This window comes from Chelonoidis abingdonii, chromosome 11 (assembly GCF_003597395.2).
Source record: "Chelonoidis abingdonii isolate Lonesome George chromosome 11, CheloAbing_2.0, whole genome shotgun sequence".
NCBI lineage: Eukaryota > Metazoa > Chordata > Testudines > Testudinidae > Chelonoidis > Chelonoidis abingdonii.
Genome location: NC_133779.1, coordinates 53,772,140 through 53,787,707, shown reverse-complemented (window position 1 = coordinate 53,787,707; position 15,568 = coordinate 53,772,140). Strand labels below are relative to the sequence as shown.

Genomic DNA, 15,568 nt, shown 5'->3' with positions numbered 1-15,568 from the left:
AAGCCAGAACGATTGCTTTTAATTAAAAACAAATCCTTGTTTCAATACCTCTTCATAGAAATTTCCAATAAAATGTTGACAAATTAAACAAATTATATTATTTGCATCATTCTGTCAAATCAGAATTTTTTCTATAGTGCTGCTTCTTTAGTGCTAGTCCATCAGCGTTACGGTGGCTTCATTAAGTTAAACTGGTTTTAATAACATGCATGTGGCAAGTTTTCCAATAGTGTAAGCTTATGTTTGTGTTGCTAAGAGCAAGACAGGCTCAGGGCACCAGTTTAATAATTCCGCCTAGGGCACCATAAATCCTAAGGACGGCCCTGCTAGGAACTCTGCATAGTATAGGGTAAAAGCACACAAAAGACCAGATTTCACAGAGGGAAACCAGATTTCACAGTCCATGACGCATTTTTCATGGCCAGGAATTTGGTAGGGCCCTAGCTACAACTCAGAGTCCCATGGACCTCTCTGGGTCAGGAGCAGACCATGAGTGGGGTTGATTCACTCTTAGCTCCCTGTGGCAGATGCTTTGGCTGCAGGCCCCCTGCTGGCAGAAATTACATCTTGGAAGACTTCCCAGTGGTGCAAAATGCCCACAGCAGCTTCTGACAACAGAGCTCCTGGGAGCTGTTCCTTCCCAGCAAGTCTCCCCAAAGGAGAGATTTAACATCCATCCCCTTGGCTTGTCCTGGGGGATGATTGCCTCCATGTGTACAGCTGTCCCTCGTGGCACAGGGGGCACAAACTGAACCTACCCTGCGCCAGTGCCGAGCTAAAAGCAGTTCTTGTGCAGCCGACCAGCTCTGACAGTGACACTAGGCAGCCCCAAGGCTGATCAGCTGGCCTTTGCTCCACAGATAACCCCACCCTGGCCAGATACTCACATGCTCGGTATTACAGCCGGTCACTTTCACCCCAGGACACAGAGCCATGGCTGCCTTCTCAGTATTAAACACACGGAACTGGATGTAGCCAGGAACAAATTCAGCTGGTGACAGAAAAGGAGAAGTCAGGATCATTGTTTGCCATGGAGAGGCGGAGAGAGGGAAGAGTGCACTGATCTCAGCCCATTCCCTTCAGTAAGTCCCTATGTGTGAACTAGGAATGACTGGGGACTAAGGATCTGGAACTCTAGCCCCAGGGATGATCAGGAATTACCAGTCTCAGTTGGGCTGTTCACAGCTCTGTCACTTGCAGGGCATCTTTACATTCCTAAGAGCTGGTCTGTGTAGCATGTTAAAGTGGGGAACACACACCATGCTGTCTCTTGGGGATTTTCCATTTGCTCTCTCGTTGCATCATTTTCCCTTTCTCTAAATCAGTGATACTCAGACTGCAGCTTGCCAGCCATAGGTGGCTTTTCAATATGTCTCCTGCGGCTCTTTGCAGCACATGATACATTGATATTAAAACACTATTTGATTTAATTATTAACCAAGCTAAGTTATTAACCAATCAGGATGCTTTTACTATGTTATTAACCAGTTAAGTTATCAACTGGCACTAAGTTATTAACTTATTTGCTGTGAGAATAATATATAAATATTTTGCCTGTCGTACTGTTTAAATATGACTAGTACTATAGTAAATGAAACAATGAATTCCCACTCCTGTAACTCTTTTGGGTAATGCTGATCATAGAGAAGACTATCAGGGTTGGAAGGGACCTCAGGAGATCATCTAGTCCAACCCCCTGCTCAAAGCAGGACAAATCCCTATATAGTTTTTGTTTACCCCTGTTCCCTAAATGGCCCCCTCCACGATTGAACTCACAGCAGTGGGTTTAGCAGGCCAATGCTCAGATCACTAATTTGACTCCTGAACCTCTTAAGTCTAAGTATCGCTGCTCTAAACAAAGATCATCCAGGCTGGAACAGGCCCAGGACTTAAATTCAGATGGAGTTGTCCAAAGCAGAGTTCTGGTAAATATTTTCACACACCCCCTGGAATTTTATAGCATGTTGGGGGGTGGGTACATGGGGGCGGGGCTTCTGGGAAATACTCCTGGGGGAATTCTGTGGCCCTGCACAATGCAGAATTTTGCAGCAATTAATGGGGTTTTGTGCAGAATTTCCTTTTCCCCCACAGAAATGGGCTGCAGTGCTACTGGCCACCAGTAGGGGCTGCTGGACTCAGCCCAGCTCTGCTTGCACATAGAAGATACTGCCTGGGGCAGGGGGGGAGAGCTGGAGGGTTCCTAGCACCAAAGGGAAGGAGGCAGCGTGCAGCAAACTCAGTGCAAGCCCTGCCCAGGCCCCAGCATTAGTCTGTGTCTCTCTTTGGATCCCTGGGCTCTGAGGAGGAGGGGGGTGGGTGCCTGAGCTGGGGGGGTACTGCGGCTGGGCTTTGTGGGGAAGGAGTGCAGGTATCTGGGCAAAGGGGGGCTGTGGTTGGGCTCTGGGGGGAAGGGGGTTTGGGTATATTGGCTGGGGGGGCTGCGGCTGTGCTCTTGAAGGAAGGAGGTGTGACTGTCCCCCCAGTTGGGCTGCGGAGGAGAGGAGGTAGAGAAGCAGGATCTGGGTTGTCATACGGGTTTCTTTAACTCTCTACTCCTCGGGAAAGTTTTGTGTTTCTGTATTGTCAAAGACAGACTTGCTGACAGGTATTTTGAAATAAATTACTAACATACCTGAAACTGGCGTGACAAGTAACATTTTCAGAATTTTAAAATATTGTGTGCAGAATTTTTAATGTTTTGGCACAGAATTCCCCCAGGAGTGAGAATTTAAGCCCTGGGCAGGGCTGATCTGTGCCTGTGGAGAGGCAGAACCCTCACGCTCACTGCAGACTTACTTCGTCCGTTTGGAGAGTAATAGTTGGCAGTTTGCTGGACATCGCCATAGTCATAGATGACGGGCACGGCGGGGCCGTTGTTGGTCTTGCAGACGCCGGCGCCATATTTCACTGGGTATTTCTGGGAGACACAAACACAGCGAGAATCCAGTGTTAGTTTCTGTCCCCGAGTCAGGGCAGCTCCAGCTCAAACAATGCAGCGTTCACTGACAAATGCTCGATGGGTGATTTGTTCAATCAGTACTGCTGCCCACATGGGGCAGGGACTGTTTGGAGCAGGGACTGTTGTTCTATTTTTGGGTCCGTGCAGCACCTAGCACCGTGAGGTCCTGGTCTCTGGGAGATCTGCTAGGGGCTGGCACAATGTAGGTGAGAATCAGCATGTGTGGAACCTCATTACCCACCACCCTGGCACTGAGGAAATACTCCTGGTAGGATGCCTGAACCCCAAAGCCGGGGCTCAAGAGTGAGTCGAGGGCCTGGTCTAGCACCAAATCACCTGTATCCAATGGCCTCCCATCTCCAGGGTGTGAGGTGGGGTCAGTCTCCATGGCCCATTCAGCCTCTCTGCTGAGTATGTTAGCATGTCAGAGACAATGGGGGTTGCTGGTTTGGAACGTGAACACCAGCAGTTGCCTGAGCACAGCCAGCTCATCTCACACCAAGGTCACAGTCAGACTCCAATGGGCTGTGTCGAGGGGAAGACTCCTTGTCCCATTATCGGCCCCCCAGCATGGAGCGCTTTTAGAGTGTGGAGAATTTTCCCACCCCAGCTCCTCCATCTACACTGGGGCCAGCAGAGCCACCCGGACCCTCCTGCACACGCCCCTGCAAAGTCCCCAGCCCAACGCCCTCACCTGGTAGAGTCTGAGGAGGTTCCCCCCCTCCAAGGACAGGAAGCCGCTCTCGGTGTGGTACCTCAGGATGGACCTGTCCTTCCATTCCTTCAGGGGCGTCTTGTTGGTTACATGCCACACGGACAGGTCCTGGGCTTGCAAATCATAATAACCAGGATTCTGAAAAGCGAGGACCCAGTTGAAACCTCTCAGCCACATCCCTGGTATTTACCTGGCCCCCCATCACCGAGGCATCTGGGCACCTCACCAGTTGTGGTATATGTATCCTGACACTCGCCCCAGAAGGCAGAGAAGCACAATTCCCCATTGTATGGGGGAGAACAGAGCCACAGAGACTAGGTGACTTGCCCTAGGTCACACAAGGGGCCTGTGGCAGGGCAGGGAATGGAAGCCAGGGCTGCCAAGCCCTATGTTAGTGCCTTGACCCCTGGACCATCCCCTCCTATAACCCCTGTGCCCGTGTCCCCCACCTGCCTGTGCATTCAACCACATTCTAACGCTCCCTCTCCCCCCAGCAGGTAGCTATTGGTCATGGAGAAGGGGACCCCACCTTATAGTCGTCACTGGTGGAGCCCATCGCAGAGCCGAAGGTGTTGTAATTGGCCCAGTTGCCCTCTCCCTCTGGGTAGTTGACGTTGCTCCCCTGCTGGCTGGACCAGCGATCGCCATTGGTGCACTTGCCGTAGGCGTTGTTCTCATGCACGCTGGCCACCAGGGTCCAGCCGCCCCCCTTGGTGGTCATGTCGCAGAAGGTCTGGTAGGTCTCGCCGTTCTCGGTGCGCAGGGTGTAAATCCCATCTGCAGGGGGCGGGGTGAGAAGGGGGGAGCACCGAGCTGGTCAGCCAGGGCTGGGTAAAGGGGCAGGGCCCTCTCGGAGCCAGCCATTAAATGGGAAACACTCAGGTGAGGAGCTTCTAGTGCCCTGCAGCAGGGCCCAAACCCGGAGTCACTGGAGCAGGACGTGCCCCTGCATCCGGGAGCAGATTCCCAGGGACACTAAAGCCCCCTTGGCAGCGGGATGTGAGTGCAAATTACAGGGACTCCCAGAGGATGAGGCCTGAGCCTTTCCACCCACAAGCTGTAGCACTTTAATGGCACTGTTGTAGTTAAAGTGCTACAACTCGTTAGAATCATAGAATCACAGAAGATCAGGGTTGGAAGGAACCTCAGGAGGTTCTAGTCCAACTTCCTGCTCAAAGCAGGACCAACCCCAACTAAATCATCCCAGCCAGGGCTTTGTCAAGCCTGACCTTAAAAACCTCTAAGGATGGAGATTCCACCACCACCCTAGGTAACCCATTCCAGTGCTTCACCACCCTCCTAGTGAACTGGTGATCCTAATAGCCAACTTAAACCTTCCCCACTGCAACTTGAGACCATTGCTCCTTGTTCTATCATCTGCCACCACTGAGAATAGCCTAGATCCATCATCTTTGGAAACTCCCTGTAGGTAGTTGATATCCCTCCCCCCAACTTGTCTCTTCTGCAGACTAAATAACCCCAATTCCCTCAGCCTCTCCTCATAACTCATATGCCCCAGCCCCCTAATCATTTTCCTTGCCCTCCGCTGGACTCTCTCCACTTTGCCCTCATCCCTTCTGTAGTGGGGGGACCAAAACTGGACACAATACTCCAGTGGTGGCCTCATCAGTGCCGAATAGAGGGGAATAATCACTTCCCTCAATCTGCTGGCAATGCTCCTACTAATACAGCCCAATATGCTGTTGGCCTTCTTGGCAACAAGGGCACACTGCTGACTCATATCCAGCTTCTTGTCTACTGTAATCCCAAGGTCCTTTTCTGCAAAACTGCTGCTTAGCCAGTTGGTCCCCAGCCTGTAGCCATTCATGGGATCCTTCCTTCCTTAGTGTGGACACAATTTATACTGGCTTAAAGGGGCTTTATACTGGGATAGCCATTCCCATAAGGGAGGGAATAGTCTGTCCCCGTCTAAGGCACCTTGCTCCCAGTATAACTGTGTTCACATGGGCTGGATTGGTATCAATATATGAGGAAAAACCATCCCCTGACCTGACACAGTGACATTGGGACAGACGCCGTGCACAGACCAGGCCTAAGTGTAACCGAGAATCAGGCCTGGGGGTAATTTGTGCTAAGGGAAGGCACCAGGCCTCATTCAGACCCCCTGCCCCTCCTGCTGTCTATGACCCCGCGCTGCGTCCCTCTTTTGGGCCTGAGCCTGCGGTGACTCAGTCTGGAGGCGGAACAATGGGTGGAACAGAGCCAGGCAAAGAATCTACCACCCACTGGCTACACCTGGACTGTCAAAGGGGCTCGGGGAGACCAGCCAGCCCCAGATGAGGCAGCAGGAGCCCCAGTGAGCTTTTCTCTGCCGGCAGCTGCTGCGTGTGGTGGGGGCCTAAGCAGCAGGGCCCTGGCAGAAAGCTGAGATCTTGTGTCACTCGTTTGCATTGTAAAAAGCACCAGCGGGGTGAAGACAGCCTGGCACCCATCCCAGCAGGAACAGGAATGCTGGCCAGATCCATTTCAAAGGTTTATTGGGCTATAAAGCGAGGGGAGTGAACCCCTAAATTTCCTTCACTGGTGGAGACAAGGAAGAGCAGAACCTGGGACTCTATGGGGATCCTGACTAAGAGCTAACCAGCCACTGCTGGGAAAGGAAGTTTGGTCGGGAAACGCCTGGAACAAATCTTGTGAAGTTACGACTTTGCCGTTAGACAGCGTAGTTTTACTTTTGTTTATTGGGAGCATTTTCTGGCTGGAGCCCATCTACTGGAACTCACTTCAAGCCTCCCTCGCTTTACTCAATAAACTGGTTTGACTGTTTCTCTAACCCGAGCCCGTGCTTTGACTGAACTGAGGTGCTTGTTAGCTCCAGTCAAGATATCAAGCTGTTGTTCCTGTCCTGTGCAGTGCTAGGGCTGTGCGCTGCAGAGGGACATCTCAGCGGAGCTCGGGGCCGGAGTTCATTGAGTTACTGGCTAGGTGAGTTTTAGGCTGGGAGGGCCCTGAGGAGTGTGCTGACAAGGCAAATAGGCTGGAGCAGGAGGGAGCTGTCAGCTGCAGCATATCTCCCGCCTGCTGGGGCTGGCAGGACTAGCAGGGTGTCTCAGAGCCAACCCAGTAATGCGGTTCCCCACTGTGCCCACAGGCAGACAGGTGCCCTGCTCCTGGCACAGAGGTGCCCGGGTGCATCTGAACTGACTGGACCCAGCTGTGGCCTTTACACTGGGTCTGGAGCAGGCAACCAACAGAGGTAAAGCAGCTTCTGCAGGTCTGGGGACACTGCCTCCATACTCACCTGCAGCCCTGTCCCGAGTGGCTTTAATTTCCTTGCAGCTGCGGGGCAGGCTCTGGTGGCTCTGGCCATTCTGGGAGCAGGACGTGTCTTCCCAGTTCTCCAGCAGGTCACGGATGGCGAGTTTCAGTTCAGCAGCACCTCCGCTCTCGGCTGCACAGGGGGTGGCTTGGGATTAGTTAGGAGTTTTCTCTGTTACTAAGTATGGGGCCAGAACGGCTTCAGAGTCAAACATTTTATACTCTAGATTGTCAGCCATTGGGGGCTGTTCTGGGTTTGTACTGTGCCTGGAACCACAGAGAACTGGTCCAGGACTGGGGCACCTCGGCATGACCGTAACCCAGAGTAATACAAGTAATCTCGTTAGGCGCTCACCTCTGCAAACCTGGGCTTCAGGGATACGGACAGAAGAAATTCACCGGAGCAGGTTGCTGGTGAGCTGAGGTGGAAGGAGGCTGCCTGCCAGTTGGGGTCGTTATTGCCTCACTTGTGTAGCAGCAAAGCCTCCCCTGTAGCAACCTGCCCTGCTCTCCCCCTGCATGTATCACAGCCCTGGCCCCAGAGGCAGGGTTAGAGTTTGGGAGAATTAGTTCCCAGAAGAGGAAAACGAAATAGCCACTTACTGCAAGGGGTCGCCCTGGTCACTGAGAGGAGGAGCAGCAGGAGAGCAAGTTGCTTCATTGTTGACTTTGCAGCAGGGAAAACAGTAAATCAGCTGGTTAATAGCCAGGTTGGGGCTAGTTGGTGTCACAGAGCACAGGAGGTGGGGTGGAGTGGGGGCGGCTCCTCCCCAAACCTCCTGCTCCCAGCGCTGCCCTGGCTCTCTGCATAACCTGCCCATGGCACTAACACCCTGCAGCCCTTGAGTTCAGTGGGGGTTTGCAGTGACATCCTTAGAGCAGTTTTCATCTTCAGAGCCCACTGAGGGCTCAGTGATGGGCTTGTGGGGTGGGAAGCTGAGGTGAGCTGGGCTGAGAGGGGAGCACCGGGGACCATGGTGCTGCACAGGGTGCCGGGAGGAATCCAAGTAGCATCATGTTCACAGAGCAAGGCCTCCCCCTGCACTCCCTCTGCTAACTGAGCTTCACATTACCCCTGCAGGATGACCAGGTCTCATTATATCCATTTTGCAGATGGGGAAACTGAGGCAGATATTGCCTGAGCTGAAGCACATTGAAGTCAGTGGAATGCCTCACACTGGCTCCAGTCAGTGCTGGGATCAGGTCCAGAAAAGGGAATCAAGGGGATCGGTTCCCAAGTCCCATCTCAGACCTTTTTCTAGGTGTCTCCTTGCTTTGCAGCAGAACTGACACCAGCACATTTCACTCATGCCGTGGAACCTGCCTGCACATGGCACGGCCACAGCTTTACGAGCCCAGCCAAAGGACCCTTCAGCACAGCTGCACAGTGGTAGTGGCAGGCAGAGGGGGCTTGTTAAGGCTCAGATTCAGGAGAGGGGGTTCAATTCTCCCCCTGTCACTGACTCCTCAGGCAGGTGATGGACTCTCTCTGGGCTCAGCTCCCCGGCTGTAAAACGGGTGAAAACCATCCCTACTTCACCAGGGTGCTCTGAGGATAAGTGCATTGAGGCTCATGTGTGCTGTGGTGCTGGGCAGCCAGATGGACTCATGCTGATGCTGTGTGATAATAATGCCTAGTGCTGTTCATAAGTGGATCTCAAAGCACTTTCCAGAGCAGCTCAGTAGCGTTATCCTCATGTCTTGGGGTTTTTAAAGCTACTATTTGTCATGTTGACATATCACAACTACTGCTACGTAACATCACAGAGTAACGTACTAAGGGAAGGGTCAGGACTCACCTGGTTCCCAGTTCCAGTGTCACTGAGGCATCTCACTACAGAGTTCAGCAACAGAAGCTTCTGGTCAGAGAGGCAGAGCTATTCCTCTTATGCATCAGTCACAGATCTAACCTTTTAAAGGGAATGGAACCACCCTATAGAGGCAAACACAGATTACAAATACCAGAACTCTCCAGGCACCCCACCCAGGGGCTGATGAGATGGTTTCCAGTGAGAACGTTAAACAGGATCAAATCTAGTTCATGTTCCAGGTATCTGAATGTACTGCCCTTCGAAACAACCTCTGCCAGTCCACCCCGGAAACTCCATGTTGATGCAAAGGGATATTGCAGGCCTGTCATTACTGCATTATCACTAATTATTTGCATGCTGTGGCTGAATGTTGATTCAGGTGGTGGAGTTGAATGGTCCTGATGAAGCCAAGAAGGAAGTTGGAGCTCTATAGATCATCCACTGATATAGTAACAAGGCAGGTTAAAGCAGGAACTTTGCTATTTAGGTTTCATTGAAACAGCATCTCTGCCCTTTGTCACAGATCCACAGATCTGGTTCTTTTGATCAATTCTGGACCGGTCACTGGGAAGACCCCTTCAGTGCCCCAGACCTGCTTTAGGGTCACACTCTCACTAGGGTAAGCCTCTTGGCTTTACCACCTCCTTAGACCGAACCTTGGAGCCTTATGCACTCCACTTTGCATCGTGAGCTTGCTTCAGCCAGTCCTCCTGAGTTGGACACCTGAGAGAGACTTGAACACCCAAAAGGAGAAATGCACCCCCACCTTCACCATGTGCAGTATGGTGGCCAGGTGCCTGGTTTTCGACAGGAATGTCCGGTTCGAAAAGGGGCCCTGACAGTGTCTGGTCAGATCTACAGACCGGACACCCAAAGTCCAGTTACTGTAGGCAGGGGAGGTGGAGAGGCCATCAACCACACTGGCCCCTATTCAGCCAAGCTCTCCTCCTACCAGCATCAGGTGGCTGCAGCTCCCAGCCCTGGCTCCACAAGTGAGTCTCTTCCACCTGGGAAGAGGGGAGGAAAGGCGGTGGGAGAGGGGAAAAGCAGAGAACAAAGGGGCGAGCAGGGCAGAGGAGTGAATAGGGGTGAGGATTCAGGGGAAGAGGTGGGATGGGGGAGGTTCCAGCACACCTGCCGGAGTGTCCGGTTGTAAAATATTATAAAATTGGCAACTCTAATGTGCAGCGACTCTCTGCCAGTGTGGTAAAGGCAGCAGGGTTTATGAGATGTCTGGAACACAGTGTGGAAAGTCCTTGGTTAGCCCAGAGAACAGAAAGTTGTAGCCTGATCCATCTGGGTCAGTCCCACAGAACAGAGCCCTCTGACCCCTCTTTAATCTCAGTCCAGGGGCATCTCTTGCCTCTAGGAACCCATACTTAACATCCCCATTGGGCCCCATCTCTGTCCTTAGTTTCTGTTCCTGGGCAAACATGGACACCTGACCCTGCTCCTGAGCACTTTGCCTAGAGCGTTGGACCAGCAAAAGGGTCTCTGTGTGTTTTTGTAGACTGAGACTGAAGCATGACCGAGGAGGCCCTGTTACATACAGGCCACAGGACTTCCCTAAATTAATTTGCTTGAATGAGAAGAAATAATGGTGCACCATTCCTAACTACGTCCTATAATGAGGTGTGTCATTCCTACACAAGTTGCTGTAATGGGGCACGCAGATACTATGGCCCTGGGTGCCATTATAAAATCCCAGACAGAGAGACAGCTGACTCTCCGGACAGTGACAGCCTCTCGGGTCCAAGCTCACTCTGTCTTTTCAAACATTCTTCCTCCCCTCAAATCCTGGCTCTGCTCTGACCTGACCCATATTTACATCTCCTGCTGGAAGCGATTCCTAGATTCCAAGGCCAGAACGGACCATTATGATCATCTACACTGACCTTCTGGATCACCCAGGCCACAGGACTTCCCTGAATTAATTCCTGTTTGAAACAGATCAGATCTTCTAGAAAAACATCCAATTTTGATTTTAAAATTGCCAGTGAGGGAGAATCCATCACGACTCTTGATGAATTGTTCCAGTGGCTAGATACCCTCACTTATAAAAATGTGCTCCTTATTTTCACTCTGATGTTGTCCAGCTTCAGTTTCCAGCCACTGGACCTTGTTATTTCTTTGTCTACCAAAATGAACAGCCTATTATCAAAGTTTTGTTCCCCATGTAGGTACTCATAGACTGTGACCAAGTCACCCCTTAACTTTCTCTTTCACATAAATAGATTCAGCTCTTGAGTCTCTCACTATAAGGCAGGTTTTCCAATCTTTTAATCATTCTCATGGCTCTTCTTTGAACCTTTTCTATTTTATCAGCATCCTTCTTGCATTGTGGACACCAAAACTGAACACACTCACTTCCGTGCAGTGTTTTCCCCAGGAATTGAAATAAGGGGGGTTGTAGCGGGGTGGTTACCCTCCCTTCTGCCCTGCGGGCCTAGAAACAGCCCAGGAGAGGGCTGTGGCTGGGGCAAGAAGTCTGGGATGATTGGGGAAAGTAGGCTCAGCTGCGACCAAGCCCCAATCAGGCCTAGCTGGCCCCTATAAAAGGCTGTGAGCCAGAGGCCCAGGCAGTCTCCCTCTGCCTGTAGAGGGAGAAGGGCCTGGCTGCAGGGAGCTTACACAGGGTGTCTGAGTGGAGCAGGGCTGGGGAAAGGCAAAGGGAGCCGGGGAGCTCCGGCCTAGAAAAGCCCCAGGCTGCAGGCCTAGTAAGGCCTATTAGGTACTGGGTTGCAGGGAGCAGCTCATGGGCGGGCAGAGGCAGCAGGTACGAACCCCGTTTGCCTATGATGAGTGACTGATACTGCAGTCCGCCCCAGTGAGCGGGGGCTAGACGGACTGGCAGTAGTCTAACACTGAGGTGAAGTGGGGATAGTGGGTGGGGGTTCCCCTGGGAGGGAGAGATCCTGAGGCTGTGAGCGGTTACTGCCAAAGGGGCAGCACCCCAGGTCAAAGGGGCACCAGGTCCAGGGAGGGACACGGGGGCCAACAGCAAGTGGATCACTGGCCTGAAGAGGGCACTCTGGAATTGAAGAGCTAATTCCCAGGGATGACCAGCAGGAGGCGCCGCAGGGGTGAGTCCACAATGTTAGAGGGGTGTTCAGATGTACAGGGGGGGTCCCGGCCAATGAGGGGTGAGACTGTGAGGGTGAAGGTGGGCTTCATGGCACCATAGTAAAAATTAAAAAATGTTTCATGACCATTTTATTAGATTTTAAAATCATCACACAAATTTAAAGTTGGCTACTCAAGCCTTCTATGAAGCATGACATCTACATCCTTCTTGGTTTCTTGTTATAATTTTGCACAACTCTGTTAATGAACTTCTTGAATGCAATGTGTTCATCTTTGGTGGCTTCTCGTGTGTCTGATACTTCCATTCCTTCAACTGATATGCTCATTAGTTCATTCACATGATCAGGCAGAAGGCGACTTCTTTCAAAACACAAAATTCTATTCAATGATGAAAAAGAATGCTCAACTGTAGATGTTGTGACTGGGAGTAGCAAGAGATGAATTCCTACTTCTTTCAGCCCAGGAAACATAGCATAAAGATCGGGTCGAGCCCCTAGTGATGATAAAAAAGAAGTTGAAGTCAAATCTTCATTCATTTGTCATATGATATTCCACTCTATGTTCAAATTCTCTATTCTGTCCTGAGCACATGGCAGCCCCATTTCTGTTAGTGCCTCACTCCACTCAACAGTTGGTGTTTTATGAGACAGGGATCGGTAAAAGCTACATAGAGGTTTAGTAGAATCTAGAAGTCGCTGTTGTAGATTTTTGAGAATCAAGTCTGTATACTTTTTCAGTTTTCTTAACAAAGACTTCTTGTACTCTTCACTTAAGGATTCAATATAAATGCCTTCATTAGTCAACTTCTGGACTGAAGTCTTTGCTTCTTCCAGTACTTTTTCAATGGATAGCTCTCTGATTGATCCAAATGTAGCTTCTGGACAAGCTTTGCTGGACAAAGATCTACTACTGTTGTAGCAGATGCCTGGATGGCTTTGTTTAATGAGCCAAGTGGTTTCAACAGTAGACTTACAAGACGGAGAATGGCAATAGTCTTCTCTGAACATAGTAGCAAAAGTAATCCACCAGCCTCACTACTTAGATCATCCTATCTTGGTAGATACTTTCCAAAGCCAGTAATAAGGGCTGGAGTAATTTTAAGACAACAGCCAAGGATTGCTCATGAGAAAGCCAGAGGGTTTTCCGAGGTTAGACTAATTTGAACTTCAGTCCCAGTGTATCTTCTATATTTTCCAAGATACTCAGTTTTTTTGGACTCTTGCTGAAAAAAGACTGTAATGAAGACTTTAAATTTATCGCTTTTTTAATGTATTTTGAAGAGTCTGCAGCTCACACGAGTGCTAATTGGAGTAGATGGCCTCTGCAGTGTGTATAGGAGAGATTAGGGTTACACTTTTTTTCTCTGAGCAAAGCTTGTGGTCCACCATATTTCAAGAGAAGTTTGCAGCTCCATCAAATGCACAAGCAGCCATCTGTTTGCGGTCCAATGGACAAGCATTTAACTCTTCTAAGATGTGGGTTGTCACAGATGCAGCCAATCTGTCTTCTATAACTTGAACATCTAGAAATGCTTCTACTGGCCTACCACTGACATCAAGATAACATATACAATGACTTAATACTTGATGACCATTTGCATTGGTGCATTCATCAGCCATGTATGCAAATTTTTTGAATGTGGTGAGAGAGTTCTTCACTTTTTCCACTGTTGAGTCTTGCACTGTTGCACCACATGCATCTAGCCAGTCAGTTGAGTTTCCTGCAGAAAGATAGTGAACATTTGCTGGTCTTGTTTGGAACCAGTGTTCAACTTCAGGATGAACAAGTGACAATGCACTTAACATTGGCCTCCAGTTTGTAGTGTGTGGTATCTCTTGGCCTAAATAGAAAGTATATGCCACAAGCCATGTTTGTTCACATGAAACTGTGGTTGTGTCTCCAGCATTGCTTTAATAGCCTCATTAACACTCACTGGTGTTGTCCTTGGTCAGTGGAGACTCAGAGTTCAGAGGTGCTTTCACATGAGTTCACCTCCTAGGTGGGGGGCAAGAAGGCACCTTGCTCATTCCTCCAGCTGCTCACTGTTCACTCTGGCCACTGTTGTTCATTGTGCCAACGTTCACTGCATCGCTCTGTTGCCAATGGCCCTGCACCGTCACCTTCTGCTGCCACCTGCCACCCTGACCTTTGCAAGTTGGTCTCTTGGGGTTCCACCCAGCTCTCAGTGATTTCAGCTGAGCTCTCAGTTGGGGAACCTCGCTGCCAGTGTAGACTGGGCCATCTCTTCCACAAAAACACTGTCCCACAGCAGATCTAAGCACTTAGACCTGATTCTCAGTGATTTCAGCTGTAGAGATCACTTAACAGAACAAAAGACTATCTATGGAGCCTAATCAGCTCTGTCTTTAAACAGTGGAGATGGGCAGGTCTAATATAGTACTTGTGACTCAGGCAGATAATCAAGCAAAACACTTGTCCCCACCCTCTCTTGATGCCCTCAATCAGCACAGGCTAAGTACAGTTCTACTGCCCTTTACTCATACAATAAGAATAACAACATTTCTTTACCCCCCACGTTCAAGTGATTTGCAACCCAACCCCAGCCAAAATCTATCACTTGGGCAACACAGCTCTGTTTGCTGGATACCTAGGTAGATTAGGTGTGAATGTTAATAAAATCTGGACCAGAAGCCTTTCCCCCCAGCCCCAGCTCATCACTAGCTGTCAGGGAGAGCTCATTTAGACTTTGCTTACAAATCATCATTTGAAATTATTAAGTTGGCCAACTTCACTGAAAATGAATGCACTGATATTATCATAAAAAACAACAGCTGTATAAGGAAGCTAGTCTATGTTCAAACCTTTCAAATCTATTATACTTTCTCAGATACATGTATTTTATCACACACTGTATATGCTTTTAAAGTGTGTATTAATGTTTCAATTTCAATTCAAATTTCCAAACAATCACTAAATTGGCAACACTGCATGTAACTAGTTCACAAAACTGGGATGGGGGGTGTTGGGGAAATTCGGGGGGGAGAACACCCCCTTGAGGGTGGGGATGTAGGGAAATCCCTGCTTCTGGGCCAATAATATAACTTTTCTAATCCTACTTGAGATTCCCCCATCTATGCAGCCAATGATTGTACCAGCCCTTTTGGCCCCAGCATTGTTTTGGGAACTCATGTTCAGCAATTACCCACCATGACTCCCAAGTCTTTTTCAGGGTCACTGCTTCCCAGGATAGAGTCCCCCATTCTGTAAATATGGCCTGCTTTCTTTGTTCCTAGATGCATGACTTTACATTTGGCTGCATTAAAAGGCATATTGTTTGCTTGAGTCCAGCTTAGTAAGTGATGAAGCTGCATTTTTTTAATGAAAAATGTTGATAAAAAAAATTAAGCATCCCGCTAGAGCAGCATTGATGCCAATGGAGTGATGTTGACTGCACCAGGAAATCCAATCTCTTTTATAGCCTGACCTCTCTGCAGTATCGTCAGTCCCGTGTGTTCAAAAATCACGAGTCAGGACCTTGAAAATCATAAGATTTAAAAAAATAATACATTGGGGAGAGGGGGTTGTCATAGCTTCCTACTCAGATTTGAACCTTAGCGTTCATAACCTGAGAAGCTAGCATGAACCCTCTAAGCTTAATTACCAGCTTAGATCTGATAGGCTGCCACCAACCAGGAATTTCAGTGCCTGGTACACTTGGGTCCCCCAAAACTTCCCTGTGGGACCCCAAGACTCAGATGC

General features: G+C 49.7%; 2 protein-coding genes across 6 annotated transcripts in view; one reads left to right on the top strand and one right to left on the bottom strand.

Annotated features, from left to right (window-relative positions):
• LOC116816131 (intelectin-like protein) overlaps positions 1-7,616 on the bottom strand; it is a 12,043-nt gene extending 4,427 nt beyond the window's left edge. The window contains exons 1-6 of one of the 2 annotated variants that reach the window (XM_032765143.2): positions 7,557-7,616; positions 6,937-7,086; positions 4,204-4,451; positions 3,654-3,812; positions 2,797-2,917; positions 888-991 (exon numbers count right to left, since the gene is read on the bottom strand). In XM_032765143.2, coding sequence (XP_032621034.1) covers positions 888-991; positions 2,797-2,917; positions 3,654-3,812; positions 4,204-4,451; positions 6,937-7,086; positions 7,557-7,614 — 840 coding nt within the window. In that variant the 5' untranslated portion in view covers positions 7,615-7,616. Of the gene's footprint in view, positions 1-887; positions 992-2,796; positions 2,918-3,653; positions 3,813-4,203; positions 4,452-6,936; positions 7,102-7,556 lie in introns of both variants that reach the window. The other variant, XM_032765142.2, reaches the window with a different exon arrangement.
• The window catches only part of LOC116816132 (intelectin-like protein), a 111,791-nt gene that overhangs the window by 38,991 nt on the left and 57,232 nt on the right, over positions 1-15,568 (top strand). The window lies entirely within an intron of this gene.